At 39.2% G+C, this 27,000-nt stretch overlaps 1 protein-coding gene across 4 annotated transcripts; it reads left to right on the top strand.

The window, feature by feature from the left end:
* The first annotated feature begins 231 nt into the window (after window positions 1–231).
* LOC142530030 (uncharacterized) lies at window positions 232–25,451 on the top strand. 4 transcript variants are annotated; one of them, XR_012816016.1, is made up of 2 exons: window positions 232–477; window positions 18,315–18,495. XR_012816016.1 is itself a non-coding variant. In XM_075635782.1 (2 exons), exon 2 carries the CDS (start codon window positions 23,520–23,522, stop codon window positions 25,365–25,367), a length of 1,848 nt encoding a protein of 615 aa, XP_075491897.1. In that variant the 5' UTR covers window positions 232–477; window positions 22,158–23,519; the 3' UTR covers window positions 25,368–25,451. The 4 variants fall into 4 exon arrangements, 1 of the variants encoding a protein (XP_075491897.1); XR_012816015.1 differs by lacking the exon at window positions 18,315–18,495 and adding an exon at window positions 4,896–5,241; XR_012816014.1 differs by lacking the exon at window positions 18,315–18,495 and adding an exon at window positions 609–1,790.
* Window positions 25,452–27,000: the final 1,549 nt, after the last annotated feature.

Genomic DNA, 27,000 nt, shown 5'->3' with positions numbered 1-27,000 from the left:
AGGGACGGAGCCACCCCAAAGGCTGGGGTGGGCTCCAGCCCATGCTATAATTTTTGGGCTTAAGAATTTTTTTTATTAACAATGGTTTAATTTGTTTGGAGCCCAGACTATAATATTTGGGCCTAAGAATTTTTTTTATTAACAAAGGTTTAATTTTTTAAAACTTGATGTTGTTCACCGTTTAAAAAAAAATGGTTAAACTCTAGTCACAGTACATACACGATCGAGCAATCCAAAGATTAGAGAACATAAACAAGCGTCCAATTATTAAACCCATTTCCCAAAGAAACCCAAGTAACCCTACCCTTTCCCTCTTGTTGCCGTAACCACCACTGCTGGCGGAGGAACTCCCGATTGAAGTTAAAATAGGGTAGAGCTCGTTCCAAGCTTCACTTTGGTATCAATATGTCCAAGAAATATTGATGGTAGCCCCTGTTTCTACCATAGTTGGTCTAGATCGTGTTCTTCAATTTTCAGGTAATTTTGCTTCGATTCTAAAGAGATCTTTTGCAGTAGTTGGTTGTAGAAGGTTTATCTGATGAAGTAGCAGGTTTACCCAATTTTCCAAGAAATATTGAATGAATCTGTTATTCTCGGGTAATACACAGAGGAGCAGGAATCATGAAGTAGCGAATGTGTAGTGGGAATCTAAGCTCCAAAGAACACTTACAAGTTACAACATAGTATACACATGATAAGAAAAATCCGATGTAGAGGTATTTAGTTTAGAGAATCTAAATACCCCAGTACATGTTTATTGCCAATGTATCACTCCTGCGATCTTGAAGTTTCCCGCTTAGATGAGAAAAGTGAAGCATGTGTAATCAGTACTCTTTTGAAGTTTCCCACTAGTATTTGGGATTTTCTAATTTTTTACTGAACTTGATTGTAGATCTCTGTTTAGGTTTTATGAGTATGGGGTTTTGTGGCATCACCAACAATATTATGTTTATCGATTCATTTAGCCCATGACTAAATTATTTTCTGGCTACGTCCCTGCTTGCACGGCACTAGATCTGAGACCAGCGAGGTTCAAGCTTTTCCAGATCGTGTTTCAGACTCATCAGAGATGAGTCCACGACCTGAAGTTGCCCTCACCCCGTCAGCTCCACCCCTGGTCCGAGACACATCCCAAACGACGCATTTCTCACGCAAACTCTCGCCCTAGCAAGCTACAGCACGCCACCACCTATCCAATCCCCCAAATAACAACTGGAAACCATGAATGACCCCTTCAACAACCAGCAAATCAGCAGCCCTTGGCACGACAGTAAGAAAAAACGTGAGTGACACAAAGAAAAGTGCAACCGATGAACTTAAATCAATGCCGATGAACATTCATGCATGGACCCAAAGATTTACACATTATATCACACATTTCTCTTAAATATGGCATGAGTGATGCAAAGGAACAAGGATACATGCGTGCCTGGTAATTATTCTAGGAAAAATGTTCGAGGAACCAAAGGCCGAGAAGAGGAACTCTTTTCTTGGAAGGAAAAATGGAGTCACCGACACTATGCAGCACGAAATCACGAGAGGGATTGTGAGTGGAGGAGGTGGGTGGCTGCTGAATGGTAATTAGGTTTAGTGGGAGCTTAGGGAAATACTTAGGTACTAAATATAAGGTTTAAGATTAATAAATGGGCCCTAAATTTTAATCAAAAGTTTAAAAGAATTATTTAAGTCTAATAAGTTTAAAATTAGGCCCATTAAATCCGAACGCACTCCCGAAAAATATTTCGTGTTGGAAAGATTTCGAAAATATTAGTCGAACCCTTAAAAAGTTCCTGATTCGATAAAATTTACGTTCCATTAAAAATAAAGTCTTGCGGGTAAAAATACTCAATAAAATCTCATTTTTTTGGAAAATACCCTTAAAACATCTTATATTAATTAATAAAAAATAATCATGGAATAAAAAAAATTTCCTGAAAATTCTCCGGTCTACGATCCTCGTCCGAGCGTGGAATGCATCTAGAAACCCTAATGCATGAATTTTTAAAATTTCATGAATTAAATCCTATCATGCATGAATTATGCATAAAATAATTAAACACAAAATAAAAATAAAATCCTAGATTGCATGCATTCAGGTTACGTGAATTAAATTCCTGGACCTTACACTATTGGTTTGCTTCTCAGAAGAATTTACTAATTCCCACGTATGGTTTTGTAATATGGAATTCATTTCGGAATTGATAGCCTCTTTCCATAGAGGTCCCTCAGATGAACTCATTGCTTCCTTGAAGCTTTGAAGTTCACTTTCTATGATGAAAGTGATGAAATCCAGACCAAAGTATTTCTCAGTCATATCTCTTTTGCTACATCAAGGTTCAATATCTTGATCAAGCTCTTGTTCTCTTTCGATCGCCTCACATAATTTTTTTGATGAACTTGGTTCTTCCTTATATTTGCATGGAAACATGTGTTCAAAGAACGAAGCATTTCTTGATTTCATTATCGTATTCTTGAGAATATCAGGTATTTGAGATTCGTGGACAAGAAAACGATAAGCGTGCTGTTTTAATCATATCCAATGATAATGCAATCAACAGTTTTTGATCCTATATTTACTTTTTTTGGAGTGGGTACAACTACCTTGGCAAGACACCCCCTCACTCGCAAGTATTGGTAGGAAGGACTTCTACTTTTCCATAACTCATATGAACTTTTATCTTGCTTCTTTTGGGACACATTATTTAAAAGGTAATTTTCTGTTAGGATAACTTCCCCCCACATGTTATGAGGTAAATCAGAACTTAATAACAACGCATTCATAAACTGTAAAGGCCCGTATTTTGTATTCCTATTTTAGCGAAATTATTAAAAATTTTCTAAATAAATAATTATCTTGCATCATTTAAAAAATAAACAGGTAAATAATTTTAACTTTAAAATAACAGCGGAAGCAAATATTGTTTTCAAACGACAACTTCAAAATATATCCAACGTATTAAAACTGAGTTTGAACATAAGAAAATGCATAAACTAAAACTTGAGGTCCTCGGGTTTACTAATGCTGCCCCAAGATAGCTCACTGGTCTCCGCCCTCCGTCTCGACCTCATCAGTACCTACAACAATCAAGTCTAGTGAGTCTAAAGACTCAACATGTATATATCGTGAATAACAAGTAAATATATCATAAAGTCACATGCAACGTAAAAATATAATATCATGAAGCGTACGGTAAAAATCGTATCATGAGTAATTATAAATACGTGCATATCTGAAAATCATACGTAAAAGCTTTGCTCGATAGAGCTTTGTCATATCATATCATAATTTTTCTGGTAGAGATAATGTTTCTAAGCAAGTGGCCCATAACATAACGTGAGCGCCTGATCAGACTAAACCACAGTATACTGGACGGTAGAGATCACCATAGCCCTTGGACTGGATATCTGTACCAACACATAATCGTAAACCGGTCGTAAGTCACTGGGTGGAGAGGTCATCGGTTGCGCCTATCGACTTCCAAACCCATAAACGTAAGGTGGCCACAAGACATATCGCATATATCTCAAAAATAAACATTTTATATTTTTATGCACGTAATATAATTATAACCTTGTTTTTACCGGATGAGTTGGATCGCTCCCAGGCTTACAGCGACTTAATTCTAATATGTGACACATGCAAATTAATCTTATCTTGACCAAAACTTGACAATCGAACCAAAAACGAGACGATTATGACCAACAACTTAATTTTTCAATCATTGCTTCATACCCAACCGAACCAACATTAAACCGACGTTTAACCATGATTAAAAATACCCCTAACATACTGAAAAATATTCATGAGGACTGGAAAACATGAAAATTAGTGAATGGAGGCCAAAATCATGAAACGCTCTTTCGAGAGCCACTTTGGCACATTGCACCGTAAATTCTCGTACGACCTCTAAACTCAACCAAATCACAAACGACCAAAAATATGAATTTACTAACTCATTAAGGTACTGTCCAGTCCAAGACCATAGGCTAAAAGCCAACCAAGAACTCAAATCACCACCAAAACCGAGACCCAAAGCTGCTGTCAAAATACAGCAGTAGCAGCTTGTGTGTTTGTGGTGTAAACTCTGAAATTAATGACCATTGGCTTGAACCACCGACCAAAGACTCTTACCAACATCCTAAGGCATGGCTTGGATCATGGCTAAGGGCTAAAAGCTAACCACAAACCAAGCAACCACCTAGGAGAATCCAAGCTTCTACCGAGAGCTCCCATTCTGTGTAGTGAAATGTATTGGATTGTTTTATTGTCTTGTGTCGTTCCAGTGGATATTTGATTGACCATGGCTCGATCTAGACATGATGAAGTGTTGTATGAACCACGGCTATGGGCTACAAGCCATCCACAGCCCACCCAAACACCTCAAAACCGAACTCACTCACACAAGGATCAGAATTTTTGAAAACCGAGGACACTTGTCATGTTTATGTAAAAATCTGAAGGATCCGTGAACCAAGCTTGGAAAAAATTATTTGGTCACGTCCTAGACATGATAAGGAAGGGTTCTAACAATGGCTACCGTCCCTAGGACAGCCAAGATTTGAACACACTCCTTAACCAACCAAGAACATAAAAAACGTGGCTCAAATCTGTATCTTTGGGAAAAGTTGCTGTCATTTCTTTCTTTGTGAGTGTATGGAGGTAAATCAATGGACCAATAACATCCTAACACACTCTAAATCATGCCTAGAAGCAGCCATAAATGCCTGGAATCGAGCAACCCCCTGTAAACAACACAATAATCCAACCGTGTAGCACATAGCATATAGCCGATAGGCTTGTACAGATTTTTGAAAACTTGCTGTCAAAATTTCGTTTTGTCACTTGATTCATGAACATATACTGATTTAAAATATCTAATATGACTTGATTGAAGAGCAAAGGAATTATATAGACATGCCTGAAATTTGTTTTGCCAAAAACAAATCAATACGAGGAATGCGTGCGGCGGAGCGGAGTGTTATTTCTTTCTTGTTTCAGCTGCTGCTGCTGTCACGATTCTAAGCTGCTTTTTTTCTGATGTTTTTCGAAGGTGAGAGTGTGGGTTTGCTAGACACTGAATATGAGTGTTATAGGAGGTGTTAAAGGTGCCATAATATACATTAAGTTGGGGGTTACAAGTCAAGAAGTTGAAGGAATTTGAAATGCTTCTTCTTCTCTTGGCTTGCCGATTCTTTTCTTATTCTTGCTGCCTATACACTTTTATTTTCTAGCATGATGGATTGAGAAAGAATTAAGGTGTATTATTGTGTTTGAGTTTACTAATTATTAATGAATTAAAGGTGAGGAATTGTATTCATCTTAAAGGCTATTTGAGTGTGACTTAAATGCATTTACTACACTTTTGAATTGTCTTTACCGAAATTATTACACATTTGCATGGTATATTATTATTTAAACTTTGCATTTTAATTGTTTAAGGTTTTAAATACCCATGATACATTTTAGTGAATTAACACATTATTTAGAATAAACTTTTGCATGGCATTGCATGGTTTAAAATTTAAGTATTTAAATGCTATATTTAATTTCTTGAATATATTATACTTAGATTAATTCATCCCAAATTTGTTTACACATTTTAATTTAAGCTTTAATTAAATATTGAACCTAAAAGAACTTATTTAATAACTTAGCTCCAATTAATTTAATAAATCTTAAAACATTTTTTTTTAAATTTAATTATTCATTGACTTAAATTAAATTTAGGAATATATTTTTTTTATTATTAATCTTATCTCTAATCTCCAAACTCCGGTCCAGCCTCGCGTATTTATCCTGAAAAGATAAAACTAAACATGTACTTTTAAAATAAATAATCATGACTTAACAATTATAAAAATGAATTAAACACTTCATATATTTATAAAAATTCATTTTTAATTTAAATAGTAACAATTATGCATGACTAATACGTAATCTGATTTTCGGGTTCTACAACTCTCCCCCCTTAAAAGAAATTTCGTCCCCGAAATTAAATCTTACCGAATAACTCGGGATATCGATTCTTCATCTCTGGCTCAGATTCCCACGTAGCTTCCTCCTCCGAATGATTGAGCCATTTGACTTTCACTAGCTTGACCAATTTGTTCCGAAGCTTTTTCTCCTGTCTGTCTAAAATTTGCACTGGTCTTTCCTCATACGACAAGTTCGGAGTGAGCTGCAACGGTTCAAAGTTCAAGACTTGCGATGGATTTGCCATATACTTCCTCAACATGGAGACGTGAAACACGTTGTGTACTACGGCCAGATTCGGCGGAAGAGCAACACGATAAGCTAATGTCCCAACTCTGTCGAGGATCTCAAATGGTCCAATGAATCTCGGATTGAGCTTTCCTTTCTTCCCGAACCGCATGATACCTTTCATCGGTGCTATCTTCACGAAAACATGGTCACCAACAGCAAACTCTAGATCTCTCCTCCTCTGATCCGCATAACTCTTCTGTCTACTCTGAGCAGTCCTCATCCTATCACGGATCTTGACTACTACATCAGCAGTCTGCTGCACAATCTCCGGACCTAATTCTGATCTCTTCCCTACTTCATCCCAGTGAATAGGCGATCTACACTTACGACCGTACAGTGCCTCATATGGAGCCAAACCTATAGACGACTGAAAACTGTTGTTATAGGTAAACTCCACCAACGGCAACTTTGATTGCCAACTCCCTGAGAAATCAAGGACACATGCACGAAAAAGATCCTCCAAAATCTGGATAACTCTCTCAGACTGACCATCTGTCTGTGGGTGAAAAGCTGTGCTAAACAACAACTTTGTACCCATAGCTGAATGTAGACTCTTCCAAAATGATGAAGTGAATCTAGGATCTTGGTCAGACACTATAGAAACGGGAATACCATGAAGTTTGACGATCTCCCGGATATATAACTCTGCATACTGGATCATGGAGAAAGTCGTCTTAATAGGCAAGAAATGAGCTGATTTCGTAAGACGATCTACAATCACCCATATAGCATTTGACCCTCTAACTGACTTCGGCAATCCGACAACGAAATCCATGGTAACATTCTCCCACTTCCACTCGGGAATAGGAAGAGGCTTGAGCATACCTGCTGGTCTCTGATGTTCCGCTTTCACTAACTGACACGTCAGACACTCGGATACAAAACGTCTGATATCCCTTTTCATTCCGGGCCACCAATATAATAACTGCAGATCTTTGTACTCCCTGGATGAATAGAGTACGGCGACATATGGGCCTCAGCTAAAATATCTGCTCGAATAGAATCGCTGCTAGGAACCCATATTCTGTCTCGATATCTCACAATACCGTCTCTAACTGTGTACAAAATACTGCCCTTGGCCTCATCTCTCTGTCTCCACTTTGCCAACTGCTCGTCTGCTAACTATCCACTGCGAATATGGTCTAAAAGAGAAGACTGAATCGACAAAGTAGATAGACGAGGAACTCTACCTCGAGGATATGTCTCTAGATGAAACCTCTGCACCTCAAACTAAAGAGGTCTCGAAACCACCAAATGAGCCATCACTGCGACTTTCCTGCTCAACGTATCCGCAACTACATTAGCTTTGCCAGGATGATAGCTAATATCACAGTCATAGTCCTTCACTAGCTCCAACCAACGCCTGTGCCGCATATTCAACTCTTTATGTGTAAAGAAGTATTTGAGACTTTTGTGGTCGGTAAAGATCTGGCACTTCTCCCAGTACAAATAATGCCTCCAAATTTTCAATGCAAATACTACGGCTGCCAACTCTAGATCATGGGTAGGAAAATTCTTCTCATGAATCTTCAACTGACGAGAAGCATATGCTATCACCTTCCCATGCTGCATCAATACTGCGCCTAACCCGAGTTTCGAAGCATCGGTATATAGAACAAAATCTCCGGGCCCTGAAGGCATGGCCAATACTGGCGCCAAAATAAGAGCTTGCTTCAAAGAATCGAAGCTCTTCTGACACTCATCGGTCCACACGTACTTAGCGTTCTTCTTTGTCAACGTCGTGAGTGGAACTGCGATGGAGGAGAATCCCTGAATAAACTTCCGATAATATCCAGCTAGCCCAAGAAAACTACGAATCTCTGATGCATTTTGCGGCACGATCCAATCTTTGACTGCTGCAACTTTCGCTGGGTCTACCTCAGTACCACTGCTAGAAACAACGTGGCCTAAGAACGCCACTTTCTCTAACCAGAACTCGCACTTGCTGAACTTCGCGAATAGCTTGTGCTTTTGTAAGGTCTGCAACACGATAGTCAAATGTATGATGTGATCCTCTTGATTCTTTGAGTAGACGAGAATATCATCTATGAATACTATCACGAACTGATCAAGATAAGGCTGAAATACGCGATTCATGAGATCCATGAAAATCGCTGGCGCATTCGTCAAACCGAACGGCATCACAAGAAACTCGAAGTGGCCATAACGAGTCCTAAAAGCAGTCTTGAGAACATCGACGTCTTTCACCCGCAACTGATGATACCCGGAACGCAGATCTATCTTGGAGAAGATTGAAGCTCCCTGAAACTGATCAAACAAATCTTCAATCCTCGGAAGTGGGTATTTGTTCTTCACTGTAACTCTGTTCAACTCCCGGTAATCAATGCAGAGCCTCATCGAACCATCCTTCTTCTTCACAAATAAGACTGGCGCGCCCCATGGCGAAAAACTCGGGCGAATAAATTCCTTGTCAAGAAGTTCCTGAATCTGTTTCTTGAGTTCTGCCATCTCCGTCGGTGCCAATCGGTACGGTGCTTTGGAGATCGACGCAGTACGGGGCATAAGCTCAATAGAAAATTCCACCTCTCGCACAGGTGGTAAACCAGAGACGTCATCAGGAAAAACGTCTAGAAAATCTCGGACAATTGGAACATCGGATGCTGACTGTTTGCGTGTCACGGGAACAGATACAAGAGTAGCTAAAAATGCTCGGAACCCTCGATGCATGAGTTTCCTAGCCTGGACATAAGGTATTATACGCGATAAATTAAAATACCTGTCTGGATCGAATAAGAATTGCCCCATCCCAAGCGGTCGGACTAGAACAGATCTCCGCTGGAAATCAATCAAAACTCTGTTCTTCAATAGCCAGTCCATCCCCAGAATGATATCAAATTCTGGAATCGGCAGAACGATAAGATCCGCATACACAAGATTGCCATGAAGTTCGAGGTCTATATCTCGGATCACATTAGTAGCTGTCAGCTCCTCTCCAGAAGGCAATGCTACTGAATACGCTATGTCTAGCCCAATTGTCTTGATCTTGAGAGAATTTGCAAAGGTTTCTGAAATGAACGAATGAGTAGCCCCTGAATCTATCAAGGCATTCGTAGCTGAACCAGCTATAAAAATTCTCCCTGAAAGATTGGAATATCATGCTAAAACCCAATCATTTTACAGGAACTAAACTTATAGACATGCGAAGGTCAAAGTTCTTTTAACCTAAATTTCCCGAAAATATCACTAATTAGAACATGCAATCCTATCACAAATTCTAAGTTCAAAATCTTAACTCAAACTCTTAAAACATTACATTTCAAATACGAACTTAAAGATTTAGGATACCTGTCATGAGCATCGTCTCCGGGTTAGTCTCCGCTGCATGGAGAGCAAAAACTCTACCTTGGGTAGGCAGATTCTTCTGAGGGCAATACTTCAGTATGTGGTCAGTACGACCACATTTGTAACACTTTCCCGAGCCATACATACAAGTCCCAGCATGACGGCGTGAGCACTTGGCACAGACTGGATACTCTGATGTCTTCGGTACTACACGTCCTTGCTGATGCTGTCCTCTGCTCCTGGATGAGCCGTGGAAAGGTTTCTTACTCGGATGCTGCTGCTGAGGAGGACTGTGTGGTGCCTGAAATGGTCGTTTACCCTGGAGATCGCGCTCAATATCATTCTGGTCTTGCTCTGCCGCTAGAGCTCTGGAAACAGCAACATCATAGGTAGTAGGGCCAGCCACCCTAACATCACGGCGCAAGATCGGCCGCAGACCATTCAGAAAATGCCTCAATTTAGCTCCAGCATCATTAGCAATTAGGGGTACAAAATGACATCCCCTCTCAAACTTACGGATGAACTCCGTAACAGTAAAGTCTCCCTGCCTCAGGGTCATGAACTCCGTGGTCAACCTGGAACTCACCTCTTCAATAAAATATTTAGAGTAAAGCGCGTCCAGCTCAGAGTAGCCAAATTCAAGGCTACGGATGCTCCTTTCCACCACAAGCGGGCGTCTCCTCCCAATAGATAGGTTGCACAACGAACTCTGTCCTCATCTTCAAGCTCCATGAACTCGAAATAACCTCGAGGGACTTAATCCAGCCCTCGGCAATCATAGGATCTGTCGTCCCGGAGAATTCCTTCGGTCGCATCTTCATGAACCGCTCATAGATAGCCTCCGACCCCGTCTGTCTGGCTCCCTCTGCATTGTTCCCCGCAAACTGTGTGAAGAACTGAGTCATCCCAGCTAGCATCTGGGCATTCATGTCTGGTGGAGGGGGTGGTGGTAAATCTCTCTCCTCGTTCTCATGACGATGCTCATCACCTCCCGTGCGATCAATAATGCGTCTAGGAGACATGCTGTTCCATAATTATAACCCACACGTAACCAACATGCATAATTCCACTATTTTCTTTAAATTTAAATAAATACTGCATAATCGTAATCTTGACATAAAATATTTCATGCAATCATGATGTAAAAATATTTCATGCTTTAAACGAAATGCGTAATCGTAAAACTTACAGAACGAAGACGTGACTTCATGAGCTTCTCGAGAGCAGTAATAGTATAACCCTTTACAAGATCATAGGCTCTGATACCAACTGTAAAGGCTCGTATTTTGTATTCCTATTTTAGCGAAATTATTAAAAATTTTCTAAATAAATAATTATCTTGCATCATTTAAAAAATAAACAGGTAAATAATTTTAACTTTAAAATAACAGCGGAAGCAAATATTGTTTTCAAACGACAACTTCAAAATATATCCAACGTATTAAAACTGAGTTTGAACATAAGAAAATGCATAAACTAAAACTTGAGGTCCTCGGGTTTACTAATGCTGCCCCAAGATAGCTCACTGGTCTCCGCCCTCCGTCTCGACCTCATCAGTACCTACAACAATCAAGTCTAGTGAGTCTAAAGACTCAACATGTATATATCGTGAATAACAAGTAAATATATCATAAAGTCACATGCAACGTAAAAATATAATATCATGAAGCGTACGGTAAAAATCGTATCATGAATAATTATAAATACGTGCATATCTGAAAATCATACGTAAAAGCTTTGCTCGATAGAGCTTTGTCATATCATATCATAATTTTTCTGGTAGAGATAATGTTTCTAAGCAAGTGGCCCATAACATAACGTGAGCGCCTGATCAGACTAAATCACAGTATACTGGGCGGTAGAGATCACCATAGCCCTTGGACTGGATATCTGTACCAACACATAATCGTAAACCGGTCGTAAGTCACTGGGTGGAGAGGTCCTCGGTTGCGCCTACCGACTTCCAAACCCATAAACGTAAGGTGGCCACAAGACATATCGCATATATCTCAAAAATAAACATTTTATATTTTTATGCACGTAATATAATTATAACCTTGTTTTTACCGGATGAGTTGGATCGCTCCCAGGCTTACAGCGACTTAATTCTAATATGTGACACATGCAAATTAATCTTATCTTGACCAAAACTTGACAATCGAACCAAAAACGAGACGATTAGGACCAACAACTTAATTTTTCAATCATTGCTTCATACCCAACCGAACCAACATTAAACCGACGTTTAACCATGATTAAAAATACCCCTAACATACTGAAAAATATTCATGAGGACTGGAAAACATGAAAATTATTGAATGGAGGCCAAAATCATGAAACGCTCTTTCGAGAGCCACTTTGGCACATTGCACCGTAAATTCTCGTACGACCTCTAAACTCAACCAAATCACAAACGACCAAAAATATGAATTTACTAACTCATTAAGGTACTGTCCAGTCCAAGACCATAGGCTAAAAGCCAACCAAGAACTCAAACCACCACCAAAACCGAGACCCAAAGCTGCTGTCAAAATACAGCAGTAGCAGCTTGTGTGTTTGTGGTGTAAAATCTGAAATTAATGACCATTGGCTTGAACCACCGACCAAAGACTCTTACCAACATCCTAAGGCATGGCTTGGACCATGGCTAAGGGCTAAAAGCTAACCACAAACCAAGCAACCACCTAGGAGAATCCAAGCTTCTACCGAGAGCTCCCATTCTGTGTAGTGAAATGTATTGGATTGTTTTATTGTCTTGTGTCGTTCCAGTGGATATTTGATTGACCATGGCTCGATCTAGACATGATGAAGTGTTGTATGAACCACGGCTATGGGCTACAAGCCATCCACAGCCCACCCAAACACCTCAAAACCGAACTCACTCACACAAGGATCAGAATTTTTGAAAACCGAGGACACTTGTCATGTTTATGTAAAATTCTGAAGGATCCGTGAACCAAGCTTGGAAAAAATTATTTGGTCACGTCCTAGACATGATAAGGAAGGGTTCTAACAATGGCTACCGTCCCTAGGACAGCCAAGATTTGAACACACTCCTTAACCAACCAAGAACATAAAAAACGTGGCTCAAATCTGTATCTTTGGGAAAAGTTGCTGTCATTTCTTTCTTTGTGAGTGTATGGAGGTAAATCAATGGACCAATAACATCCTAACACACTCTAAATCATGCCTAGAAGCAGCCATAAATGCCTGGAATCGAGCAACCCCCTGTAAACAACACAATAATCCAACCGTGTAGCACATAGCATATAGCCGATAGGCTTGTACAGATTTTTGAAAACTTGCTGTCAAAATTTCGTTTTGTCACTTGATTCATGAACATATACTGATTTAAAATATCTAATATGACTTGATTGAAGAGCAAAGGAATTATATAGACATGCCTGAAATTTGTTTTGCCAAAAACAAATCAATACGAGGAATGCGTGCGGCGGAGCGGAGTGTTATTTCTTTCTTGTTTCAGCTGCTGCTGCTGTCACGATTCTAAGCTGCTTTTTTTCTGATGTTTTTCGAAGGTGAGAGTGTGGGTTTGCTAGACACTGAATATGAGTGTTATAGGAGGTGTTAAAGGTGCCATAATATACATTAAGTTGGGGGTTACAAGTCAAGAAGTTGAAGGAATTTGAAATGCTTCTTCTTCTCTTGGCTTGCCGATTCTTTTCTTATTCTTGCTGCCTATACACTTTTATTTTCTAGCATGATGGATTGAGAAAGAATTAAGGTGTATTATTGTGTTTGAGTTTACTAATTATTAATGAATTAAAGGTGAGGAATTGTATTCATCTTAAAGGCTATTTGAGTGTGACTTAAATGGATTTACTACACTTTTGAATTGTCTTTACCGAAATTATTACACATTTGCATGGTATATTATTATTTAAACTTTGCATTTTAATTGTTTAAGGTTTTAAATACCCATTATACATTTTAGTGAATTAACACATTATTTAGAATAAACTCTTGCATGGCATTGCATGGTTTAAAATTTAAGTATTTAAATGCTATATTTAATTTCTTGAATATATTATACTTAGATTAATTCATCCCAAATTTGTTTACACATTTAATTTAAGCTTTAATTAAATATTGAACCTAAAAGAACTTATTTAATAACTTAGCTCCAATTAATTTAATAAATCTTAAAACATTCTTTTTCTTTAAATTAAATTATTCATTGATTTAAATTAAATTTAGGAATATATTTTTTTTATTATTAATCTTATCTCTAATCTCCAAACTCCGGTCCAGCCTCGCGTATTTATCCTGAAAAGATAAAACTAAACATCTACTTTTAAAATAAATAATCATGACTAAACAATTATAAAAATGAATTAAACACTTCATATATTTATAAAAATTCATTTTTAATTTAAATAGTAACAATTATGCATGGCTTATACGTAATCTGATTTTCGGGTTCTACATTTATTTTTAAAATGTGATTCTTTTTCTCTACAATGCCATTTTGCTGAGGAGAATAATGTACAGTTCTTTCGTGTTTGGTACCATGTTGAGCACAAAACTCAGTAAATGATGATTCATATTCACCTACACGATCACTTCTTAGCACCTTAATTTTCTTGCTAAGTTGGTTTTCAACTTCACTTTTGTAGTGGATAAAATTTTCAATTGCTTCATCCTTACTTTTAAGAAGATACAGATAACAAAACTTTGTGCTATCGTTAAGAAAAATAATGAAGTATTTATTTCCACCACGTGTTTGCACACATTTTAAATCACATATATCACCGTGAATTAGATCAAGTGGTTCACCAATTTTTTTGTTGAAAGGATAAAATTTCTCCTTTTCAAGCTTTGACTATGCTCGACAACATTTGCCTTCGCAGCAACTAGAGAAAACAATCATCTTTCAGAACTCTTTTTGTCTTTCTCAATACAAAGTCGAACAATGAGTTCTTCAACATTTATATCCTTTCGTTTGTATTTCAAATAGATTTCGAAATTCTTCCAGGTCGGTGGTAGCTTCTCAAAAATAGCAGCCACTTGGAAAGATTCGTTTTTTATCGCCCCGAAAATTCAAAGGTCCATATGAACCACATGCATGCAAGATTATCAACTTCTTATGTATTTTAATTGTTTTAAATTCATAAATTAATTATGATGGCATATTTACATGTTTAAAATGTACTTTTCTACATAAATACATAAAACTGTATTTTTAAAGGTGATTCGGGTTGCACTCGAGGAATGAAGACCGATGGCTAAAAAATGGAAAATATTTTTATTAAATAATTGTTTTTAATTATTTAAAAAAGGGGTGATTCTTATTATTATTATTTTTGAAAATAAGGAGTTTTGAGGTGATTTTATACGCCGGGACGTAATTTTTATCGGTATAAGATTTTTAACAAAAATGCGAACGTTTTGACAACCAGACTAATAATTTCACAAACTTTACTAAACAAAATAATTTTATTAATGCACTAAGGGCCTAACTAACCATGTTAATGGGCCTAAAATATTATTAGTGTTTTAATTAATATTTTAGATACAACCCACCCCTTAACTAAATCATTATTCACGCCTCCCTCACCCTAAAGTTTTACAAGATTAATTTTCCCCACCAACAACTCACGGCACACACCAAATCAAGCAAGAGGAAGCTTCGGTTTTGTAAAGGATTTTCACCCAAGGTATTCTAGTCCCCGTTCTTCGATTTTTCAAAGATAATTCGTGCGTTATACACGCAAAGGCTCGACATACTCTTTCCTTTACTTATCATCACACCATATTATGTATTTATTTATGAAGTGACACTTTTATTTATTTTCGTTTTATGAATCAACATGAATTTTAAAGTATAGATTTTGATCCAAAAACATGATTTTTATGTACATGAAGAGGCTGCCGTGTTATACGATTAAAGGGGCATGTTTTTACATGATTTATATGGTCCTAAGTCACATGAGAATCGTTGCACACGATAATTGTAGAAGGTGGAACCGAGGCTTCAAGTTTTGTTGTCTAGGGCTCAGGTTCAAGGGCTTATGGTGCATGGCTTGGCTCGATTGCGACCAGGGATGGGCTAAGGACGTGTTTGGGTCAGGGAAGGAGTCCTAGCAATGCTAGGACTTGATACACCGAGAGGACTCACGCAGGTGCGCAGCGTTCATGGCTCGGCCAGGAAGCTTCGGGCTGGGCTAGGCTAGGTCCTTAGGGTCCTAAGAGGGTGCACAAGGGGCTGGGTCAGGGTCTGGCTCGTTGGTTAAGTGGCTAGGCAAGAAAACGTAGAGTCCTAGTGCTGCAAGGCTCTCGGCCGTGGCTTCTCCTAAATTGTGTGGCTTCGGCTTGAGCTTTGGTTCGAGTCCTAAGGGTTCTAAGGGTCCAGTATGGTCCATAGAGGGTGTAGAGCCCAAAATCAGTACACGTAAATCCCATGCATTTATTTAATTGTTAAATTTTTTATTTAAGTTTAAAATAATTTTTAGTGGTCATGATTTATTTAAATTGCATTATTCTAATGTTTATGTGATCCACGTTAAATTATGTCTCGAGTTTCATGTTTCAGGTGATTATTCGATGCGGGATCGAGCAAAAGAGACCGGTGATGATTTTGACAATTTTAAAATGTGGTATTTTATTTTAAGTTAAGGATGGGGCATTTTAAATAATTTATTTAGTTGTAGCATTTTAAAAGTCTAATTTGGTTATTAGGTGATTCTAAAATTTCAAAATTTTAAAAGGTGTACCTCTTGTGTATTTTATTTCAATTTTTAAGATGCTAGTATTTTGTGAGGGGTTAGTATTTTAGTTAGTGTTTAATTAACTTTTAATTAGGGGTTAATTTTTGACTAAGTAATATTTTAATCCCCTAATTTGACTAAACACACACACACACACCGAGACACACACACACGTTTTAACACACACAACACACACACATATATCAATTCAGATTTTCATATTTTTGAGAGAAGAAAACTAGGGATCCTTGAAGCAAGAACAGCCGCCCCTCTCCTTTTATTTCTCCAGCAATTTTTCGTAAGTTTTGTTGCAAGAAAATCGTCGCACGATCGTCCCGGATCAACCCTTGCTTACTTCCCGCGTCGAAGTCGTCGTTTCGGTAACGTTAAATATTTAAAGGCACGTATATTCTTTTTTTCCTGCGTAGATCTTGTCATATTATTTATGTTGATGTTTATTATGCGTAAAATTCATGTATGATGTTCATAGTTTGAGCAGAAAATCGGTTGGATCAGTTTTGAAATAATTTTTAGATCTAAATTCTCGTTTTTCACTGTATTTTGAAAACTGTGATTTTTCGATCGAGAATTTGGGAAAACTTTCAACATATGAAATGTAAAACTTTTTGATACCTTCGTTTTGATATAAAATTCGAATTATTTGGAGAAAAATTGAGTGAGTTATGGTGATTTTTGTGGGACTGCTCAAACTGCGTTATCTGAAAATTATGCTATTGATGTGTTCTTGAAGTTTTATTATTGTAGGCTTCGTTAGGGATCGACGGGTGATCAGTGGTGCATTTAGTTATATCGTTAATGAGGTTGGGATGATTATTGTTGATTCGTTTTGCGTCGTTAGGCACTTGGGAGAATGAGTAGTCGTAAAAATCGTTTTTTTGTCAAAAGACGTGTTCACGGGTTTGTTGTGTACTTGTCATGCGTGGTTGTTTTGGGACAATTGTGTAGGCTTGAGTCAGTGTTATAGTATCCTAAGATGGGTCTCGAGGTGTCGATTCATGGTCCGGATGATCAAGTTAGGGAGAATGAGTCACAAGCACAGAAATTTTCGAGAGTTTACTCCTCCCGCAGGCACACGGACCCGTACACGGACCCTGGCACGGGGTCCGTGCCTTTGTTTCCTTCGAGGTGTCATTTTCCAGAGTATACACGGACCTAGGCATGGGGTCCATGCCTTCCCTTTCCTTCACACGAATTTTACAATACCTACACGGACCAGGAGCCGGACCTGGGCACGGGGTCCGTGTACCTCCTGTTTGGGAATATTCTAGGCTTTCCTTTGAGATTTGTTTTGGGGTTCTATGCCATGGGTTAATACGATGATTAAACGAGGTCAAGTCCCGAGTGATTTAGAATGTCATAAGCTATTGATTTGACTCGGTGGTGAGAGCGACCTACCTACGTCTAAGTTATGCAAAATAAGTGGTTGAACTCATGTTAGTATGTACAGCAGTGGCCCCAAGCGAGATCCAACAAATCCCTCAACGCCGAGTAAGTATGTTCGACGTGCAAAGAAAATATTTTAAGTTTTTGAGGTATGCTAAATGTCTTGTGACCGAATTATGTATGGGATTGAAAAGCGGTAAATCATGACAGGGACCAATCCACCCCGTTAAAGCATGAACGGGTTTAGATCATGATTGGAAAGCGGTAAATCAAGACCAAGGACCAATCCACCCGTTAAAGCATGAACGGGGATCTCATGTATGTGGCAGTGGATCTTCCCTGTCAGCCCAGTACTGTTGTTTAGCCTGATCAGGCGCATTTATGTATGGGTCACTTGCTTTGAAACACGCATCTACGCAAAATGATGAAGTTCATGTATGTACAAGTATTCAAGCATGTTTAAGAAAAGTTTCATGTTATAGCATGTCTATGTTATGTATGGAAGTTTAAGCATGCATGTTCTATTTTATAGTTGCATGTGATTTTATTATGTATTACTTGCTACTCCCAATTTATACGTTTTGAGTCTTTAGACTCACTAGACTTGATCGATGCAGGTGAGGATGCATTTGAGGAGACGAGGGGTGAGGACCAGTGAGTTGGCTTGGACTGAGCGGGAGGCTAAACCTGAGGACCGCCATGTTTTAAGTTTTTATGAATGTTCAAAAATACTTTGATTAATGTTACTAGTTATGAGATTTTAAACAAATACTTTTGGCAAACTTTACTTTGAGATCTTTTGTGAAACTACTTTGGGATGAACAGTTTTTTTTATCGAATTTTGAAAGTTCACGATTTATTTATGAAAATTTTTATTTTTCCACAAATTTTAAAGTAGTTAAAAGTACGGTACATTATAGTTGGTGTCAGAGCGATGTTCTTTTAAAGGGTTATGCCTTCTGCCACTTGCGAGAAGCTCACGAAGCCACACCTCGAGTCTGTAAGTTTTAAAGTTTTGAATTATGTTATATTTTAAGCATTAAGTCATGATTTCAGCATGTCCATGTTTTAAGTTCAGATTACGTGCATCTTATGCTATTGATAGTATGTTCATGCATATTGGGTTTACGTGTTGGGTAAATTGTTGGAACAGTATGCCTCCTAGACGCTTGATTAACCGGGAAGCAAGAGAAGAGGACAGAGAGGCCCAAGAGGAGGGGAGAGACGCTCCTCCTCCTCCACCGCCAGATATGCAAGCACAGATGCTTGCAGGTATGACTAAGTTCTTCGCTCAATTTGCGGAGAACCAGGCTGCAGTTGATACGGGGGCTAGGCCCAGACCTGAGGCGGTGTATGAGAGGTTCAGGAGGATGAACCCAAAGGAGTTTTCGGGGACTACTGACCCGATGATAGCTGAAGGATGGATTAAGTCCATCGAGGTGATATTCGAGTTCATGGAGCTGCAAGATGCAGACCGGGTTAGGTGTGCCACCTACTTGTTGACTGGAGACGCCAAGCTATGGTGGGAAGTGATTTAGTGTCAGTTAACTTGCAAACACTGACGTGGAATGGATTTAAGGAGGTCTTTTACTCCAAGTACTTCACTGAGGAAGTACGCTCTCGCCTGACCAGGGAGTTCATGACGTTGCGTCAGGGGGATAGCAGCGTTCCGGAGTTTGTGAGGAAGTTTGAGAGGGGGTGTCACTTTGTGCCCCTGATAGCTAATGATGCCCAGGGGAAGCTGAAGCATTTCATGGACGTGTTGCGGCCGGACTTGCGCCGTGATGTGAGGGTTGCTGGTCCTACTACCTATGCAGTTACGTGTCTAGAGCTTTAGCGGCAGAACAGGATCAGCGGGATATTGAGGTTGACAGACAGGGCAAGAGGCCCTATCAGGCACCGCAGCAACAGCAGCAGCGACCTCAGTTCAAGAGGTCCTTCCAGGGGCAGCCGGGGAAGAAGCCATTTCAGGGACCACCGAAAGGCAAGGGTCATGTCCATCAGCAGAAGGCGCCCCAGAGGCCGGGTAAGCACCCGGTGTGCCCGAAGTGCAACCGCCAGCACCCGGGACAATGTTTATATGGGTCAGGCAAGTGCTTTAAATGTGGAGCCAGTGAATACATGCTGAAGGAGTGCCCACAGTGGAGGCAGCAGACCCGGGGAAGAGTGTTCGCCATGCATGCTCAAGAGGCGAACCCAGACACGACATTACTGACCGGTAAACTTGTTTAAATAAGCGCAGTATTGTTTTTCCATGCATGTTTCAAATTTTAATTGGGATTATTAGTGTGCTAGTAGTATTTTGGGATCTTGGGTACAGGTTTTCTACTGTGCTTGAGGTTAAGATTAGAATTGTTGGGATATAAGTTTTTGTGTTGTGCTGACATGTCACAGGAAACATTTTCATAAATAGAGTAGCCACGAAGTCCCTAATAGACTCAGGAGCCACCCATTCTTTTATTTCAGAGACATTCGCTAGTCACCTGGACGTCAAGTCTATTGGACTCTACGTGAGCTATTCAGTGAGAGTCCCATCAAGGGAAGAATTGTCAGCTACTAGCATGGTCAGGACATCGATCTCGAGCTGCAAGTCCACCTAGTGTATGCCGATTTGATTGTGTTGCCGATGCCAGAGTTTGATATCATTTTAGGAATGGATTGGCTGACAAAGAACAGAGTTCTTATCGATTTCCAGAAATGGTCAGTGTTGGTAAAACCTTTGGGCATGGAGCAGTGATAAGCACTTATTATATAGCGTTTTAAGGGCTTTATTTTGTCGTATTCGTGCTTATCTGGCGTTTTTATTCCGAGTTTTGCGCCTAATTCGTGTTATTATTGTTATTCGCAGGTTTGACCAAAAGATGATAATAGCCAAAGAAAAGTCAAGCGTCGCAATGCCATGTCAGAAATACACGGAAAAATAGGAAAATAGAAGAAGAGAGAACCAGATCCATACACGGAACCCGTGTAAGGGTCCGTGCCTCAGAAGCCGAAGGAAGACATTGACAGAGCCTACACGGACCCCCTGCCGGACCTGTACCCAGGGTCCGTGTCATCTATCCTCGAGAATGAAAAAATACAGAGTGTACACGGACCCTGAGACGGACCTATACATGGGGTCCGTGTCCAGTGTCCCGGAAGAAAGTTTGGGCAGAGTCTACACGGACCCCTTCCCTGATGCATGCACGGGGTCCGTGCCCTTGAGATCAGAATCAGATTTTGGCGAAGATTTGTTAATTAAAAGCTTGTGGTAAGTATGGATTTCGGATGGCTTCAAGCCTTCACTGAACGATGGGAAGAGATTTGGAAAGAAATAAAAGGAGGAAAAACCTAAACTTTTATAACGTTTTTCAGATCAGAAAAAAAAAGAAGAGAAGAACTTGGAGACTTTTGAAGGCGGCGACGGCTTGGAAGAACGAGAGAAAATCGCGCACTTTACACGCAAGATCTGCGCACCATCGCTGAGATTTTCTCCTCTCTTATTTTCTTATTTTCATTCATGAATTCGAATATTAGATCTTCTTCTAGTCTTGAATTTATGGGGTAATTTTTCTTGTGATCGGGACCACGATAGGGACTAACTTTTGATTCTGTTCGTTCATTGGATTATTTGATTTATGAATAAATTCTATGTTATTGATTAATGTTTGCGTAATTCTCGTGCTTTTAATTTGGCCAATTATTTGCATGTTTGTTGTTTGATTTCGACTCGAAAGAGAATAGATTAAATTTAGCTTCAAAAATATTAATCAACACACGATTAAATCGACTAGAAATAGTATTCGGTTTCAATGTGCGATTTTAGGCGACAGCTGTGATTCCATCGTTGAATAATGCGTTTTTGTTTGATTAAATTCAATTATAAATAATTGGACTGTTAAATGAAAATATGATCATAAATTCTAGAAATAGATTTATAGTTAATTTGTGGAATTTCATCGTGACATCGAATAATATGTGATTCATTAATCCCAATACATGACTATAATCAAAGTTTGGACCGTTGTGTGTTCCCGATCATTTTATTAAATTTGAAAAATCCCCAAGTTTCTCGCTGTTCTACAAATTCGATATTAATTATTAATTTAGCATAAATTAGTTTAATTGAATTAAGTTAAATTATCATCAAATCACTCATTATTGTTTGCCTAGATTAATCCGAATAATTTAAATCTTAGTATTTAAATAATAGTCTTTGTGGGATCGATACTTGGACTTTTCGTTCAATTACTATAACTTGACCTAGTTCGCTTGATAGAATTTTTCCCAACCGAAATATTCGGTCAAGTTTTTGGCGCCGTTGTCGGGGACTATTTATTTAATATTAGGATAAATTATTTATTTGAGACTAGGCATTTATTTTTAGTTCCTATTTTTATTTTTTAATTTTGTTAATTTTTGTTTCAGACGTTTGCATTCTTTTAGAGCTTGAATTGTGCACTTGAATTTTTTGATTTCAGGAGTCTAGCTCTTGTTATATGAGCCGTGCTCAAGGCGTCGAAAATCTAGTGCCACTTGATCTAGAGATTGAAAGCACTCTCCACCGCATCCGTAGAGCTCGAAAGAACAACAACTTGGCTCTTGAATTCGAATCTGAAGAGGAATATGAAATAGAACTTAAACCAGAATTTAAGGACATGGCCGGAGAAGAGGAAGAGCGTACTTTAATGGAGCTTCATAGAACAGCGTTTGGATGTTACGGCTCTAGTATTGTCCGCCCTACAATTCAGGCGAACACGTTCGAACTTAAGCCAGCCATCATCCAGATGATTCAACTCCAGGTCAAATTCGGAGGATCACCATCTGAAGATCCCAATGCACATCTGGAGAACTTTCTGTCGATCTGTGATACAATCAAGTGCAATGGGATGAGTACTGATGCTATTCGACTCAGATTATTTCCATTTTCCCTACAAGGAGAAGCTATGGAGTGGCTTCGAGACCTTCCTGCTGGTTCTATCACTACATGGGATGGATTAGTGGAAGTATTCATGCACATGTATTTTCCCCCAACTAAGATTACACAATTGCGAAATAAAATTACATCATTTAGACAGAGAGATGGGGAATCGTTGAATTCAGCATGGGCAAGGTTTAAGAAGATGTTGAGAATGTGCCCAAGACATGGTTTTTCGATAGGCCAGCAGGTTGAGACGTTCTACTACGGAGTGGACCCATCTGTGCGATCTATGCTTGATGCAGCATCAAACAGTAGCCTATAAAGGAAAACGCCAACCGCAGTGCTTGAAATCATAACTAATTTGGCAGAGAGCAATGTAGGTTGGCAAGACAATCGAAGGGAGAAGAAAGTCGGTTTCCTGGAAATGGATGCTTTGACAGCGATCACAGCAAAGCTTGATGGATTGACACATCAGATGGCACAGTTACAAACGAATAGATCAATACAAGTAAAGCCAGTGCATCAAATTCAGGGAAACGCTGAGACAGTTGGTGGATCATCATCTAGTGACACGCCATTCATGCCAGACATGTCTTGTGAGGGAATACAGTGTTTTGGAGGGGACTCAGTAAATTATATGGGAAACCAGGGTCGACAACAATACAATCCATATAGTTTCTCATATAATCCGGGCTGGAGGAATCATCCGAATTTTGGGTGGAGGCAGTCAGAAAACACTGTTGAGCAACCACATTTCAATCCTCCACAACAAAAACCTCCTCAGCAACCACCTAAACCTCCGCAAGGTACTGGACCTTCTATGCCACCCGATTTCAAGCCACAGGATAACAAGTCGAATCTTGAGGATATGCTAGCCAAGTACATAGCCGGGAACAAGATGAGATGGTAAAATCACGATGCCATGATGCAAAGGGTGGAGACTCAACTAGGGCAGTTGGCGACACAAATGGCTACACGAGCTCCGGGTTCACTACCTAGTGACACGGAAAAGAATCCAAAGGGTGTTAATGCAGTCACAGTGACATCTCCCATAAAGCAAGAGGTAGCTGATGTTGAAGAAAATGTGAAAGAAAAGGGGTCATCCAAGCAAGAGCCCGAGGACGCAAGGAAAGCAGGTAAGTTTCTAAACTCAAACCCCACTGTTGATATTAATTCACTCCCGTTTCCCCAAAGAGCAAAGCAACTGCAACTGGATACTCAATTTTCAAAATTTCTTGAGATTTTCAAAAAGCTGCACATAAATATCCCGTTTGCAGAGGCTTTAGCTCAAATGCCTTCCTATGCAAAATTTTTTAAAGAAATTCTATCAAATAAGAGGAAACTAGTGGATTTTGAGACAGTGAAGATTTCGGAGGAATGTTTTGCAATTTTACAAAATAAGTTGCCTCCAAAAGCTAAGGACCCAGGTAGCTTATCTATTCCTTGTACCATAGGGAATTCATTTTTTGGTAAAGCTTTATGTGACTTAGGTGCAAGCATTAATTTAATGCCTTATTCATGTTTTGAGAAGCTAGGAATTGGTGAAGTTAAACCTACTACAATTTCCCTACAATTGGCTGATAGATCTATTAAATACCCTAGGGGAGTAGTAGAGGATGTTTTAGTGAAGGTTGACAAGTTTATTTTCCCAGTGGACTTTGTTGTGTTAGATATGGAAGAGGATCGTGAGATTCCTCTTATTTTAGGAAGACCGTTTTTAGCCATTGGGAAGGCTCTGATAGATGTACACAAGGGTGAGTTGGTTTTGAAATTGAATGATGAAAGTGTAGTGTTTAATGTTTTCCAATCTATCAAATATCCCAATGATACATCTGACTGTTTTAGAATTGATGCTACTGACGAGTTTGTTGAGTATGGGTTGCAGGAATTACTTGGTGAGGATCTTTTGGCGGTCTGTATGACCCATTCAAGCCCACAAGAATTGGGAAATCAAGAGCTAGACGAGTGTATTCATTATCTGGAAGCAGGCAGGTCGATTTCAAAAACGGTAAACTCTAGGATTGGGGAGCTTGGGCATGTCCCACGACCTTTAATATCATCCATTGAAGAAGCCCCAATCCTAGAGATGAAACATCTTCCTTCGCACTTAAAATATCTATTTTTACTTGATAATGATAAATTTTCAGTGATAGTTTCCTCTACTTTGACAGGTACGGAAGAAGAAAAGCTGTTGCGAGTTCTGAGAGATAATATCAAAGCCATAGGTTGGAGTATTGCAGACATCAAAGGGTTCAGTTCGTCCATGTGCATGCACAAAATTCTGATGGAGGCCGACCACAAGACATCTACCCAACCTCAACGGCGTCTGAACCCAGCTATGCAAGAGGTGGTAAAGAAAGAGGTGATAAAGCTACTGGACGCATGTATTATTTACCCGATTTCTGATAGTAGGTGGGTAAGTCCAGTACAAGTTGTTCCGAAAAAAGGTGGGATCACTGTAGTGAAGAATGAAAACATTGAGTTAATTCCTACCAGAACTGTTACAGGGTGGCGTGTTTGCATTGATTATAGAAAACTTAATGACGCCACCCGTAAATACCATTTCTCCCTCCCATTTATTGATCAAATGTTGGAAAGGTTAGCTGGAAATCCTTTATACTGTTTCCTGGATGGTTATTCGGGTTATATACAAATTTCTATTGACCCTGAAGATCAGGAAAAAACCACTTTTACATGCCCTTACAGGACATTTGCATATAAACGAATGCCATTCGGTCTATGTAATGCACCAGCAACTTTCCAACGCTGAATGATGGCGATTTTTCACGACATGATTGAGGATTTTATAGAAATATTCATGGATAACTTTTCTGTCTTTGGCTCTTAATTTGATACTTGTTTGATTAATTTGTCTAAGGTCTTGGAGAGATGTGAGGAGTCAAATCTGGTCTTAAATTGGGAAAAATGTCATTTCATGGTGAGGGAGGGAATAGTGTTGCGACACAAAATTTCTGAAACTGGGATTGAAGTTGATAAGGCTAAAATTGAAGTGATAGAAAAACTCTCAGCCCCAACAAACATCAGAGGAGTGCGTAGTTTCTTAGGCCATGCAGGGTTCTATAAGCGCATTATAAAAGATTTTTCTTGCATTGTTAAGCCACTGACAAATTTGCTGATAAAAGATGTGCACTTTGATTTTTCTGATGAGTGTGTGCAGGCATTTCAAGTTTTGAAAGAGAAATTAATCACCGCACCTGTGATGATAGCACCTGACTGGGGGTCGCCATTTGAGGTGATGTGTGATGCAAGCGACACAGCTCTAGGGGCAGTGTTGGGGCAAAAGAGGGAAAAATGCATCCATGTCATCTACTATGCTAGTATGACACTATCAGCTGCCCAACTGAACTATGCCACTACAGAGAAGGAGCTTCTTGCTGTGGTTTTTGCTCTGGATAAGTTTAGATCATATCTGATAGGGAGCAAAGTTGTAGTGCATACTGATCATTCAGCCTTGAAATATTTGATGGCTAAAAAAGATGCAAAACCAAGGCTAATTCGCTGGATTCTTCTGTTACAGGAATTTGTCTTGGAAATAATCGATAGGAAGGGAACAGAGAACCAAGTTGCTGACCATCTCTCACGTTTGGAGAATCAAAGTCCAGGTAAGGATATTATTCGCGATGAATTCCCGGATGAACAACTTTTTGAGATCAACAGTTTACCATGGTATGCCGATTTTGTTAACTATCTATCCAGTAAGTTCATTCCTCCCCATTTTACTTATCAGCAAAAGAAAAAAATTTTCTCAGATTTGAAAACTTATTTGTGGGAGGATCCTTATTTGTTTAGAATATGCGCAGATGGCATAATCCGTAGATGTATTCCCCGGGAAGAGGTAAGTGAAATTTTGTTTCATTGTCATGCTGGTCCGGCTGGAGGCCATTTTGGGGCAGCTAGAACTGCGTCAAAAGTCCTCCAGTCTTGTTTTTATTTGACTACTCTGTTTAAGGACGTGCATGAATATGTTACAAAATGTTCAAATTGTCAGCGCACAGGTAATATCTCTAGGAGACATGAAATGCCTCTCAATAATATTTTAGTATGTGAGCTATTTGATGTATGGGGTATAGATTTCATGGGTCCGTTTCCAGTTTCATTTGGGAACAAATATATTTTGGTGGCTGTTGATTACGTGTCTAAGTGGGTGGAAGCATTTGCATGCAAAACTAATGATTCTAGGGTTGTCGTTCAATTTCTCATGAAAAATATTTTCTCACGTTTTGGCTCGATGGGGGTACTTACTTTTGTAATTGTCAGTTTGACAGTCTGTTGGCTAAGTATGGGGTCCGACATAAGGTGGCCACACCTTTCATCCTCAAACTAGTGGCCAAGTCGAGGTATCGAACAAAGAACTTAAACGCATTCTTGAGAAGACCGTCGGT

The sequence above is a fragment of the Primulina tabacum genome, chromosome 16 (assembly GCF_025594145.1).
Source record: "Primulina tabacum isolate GXHZ01 chromosome 16, ASM2559414v2, whole genome shotgun sequence".
Classification (NCBI taxonomy): Eukaryota; Viridiplantae; Streptophyta; class Magnoliopsida; order Lamiales; family Gesneriaceae; genus Primulina; species Primulina tabacum.
This window is presented reverse-complemented; position numbering and strand designations above follow the sequence as displayed.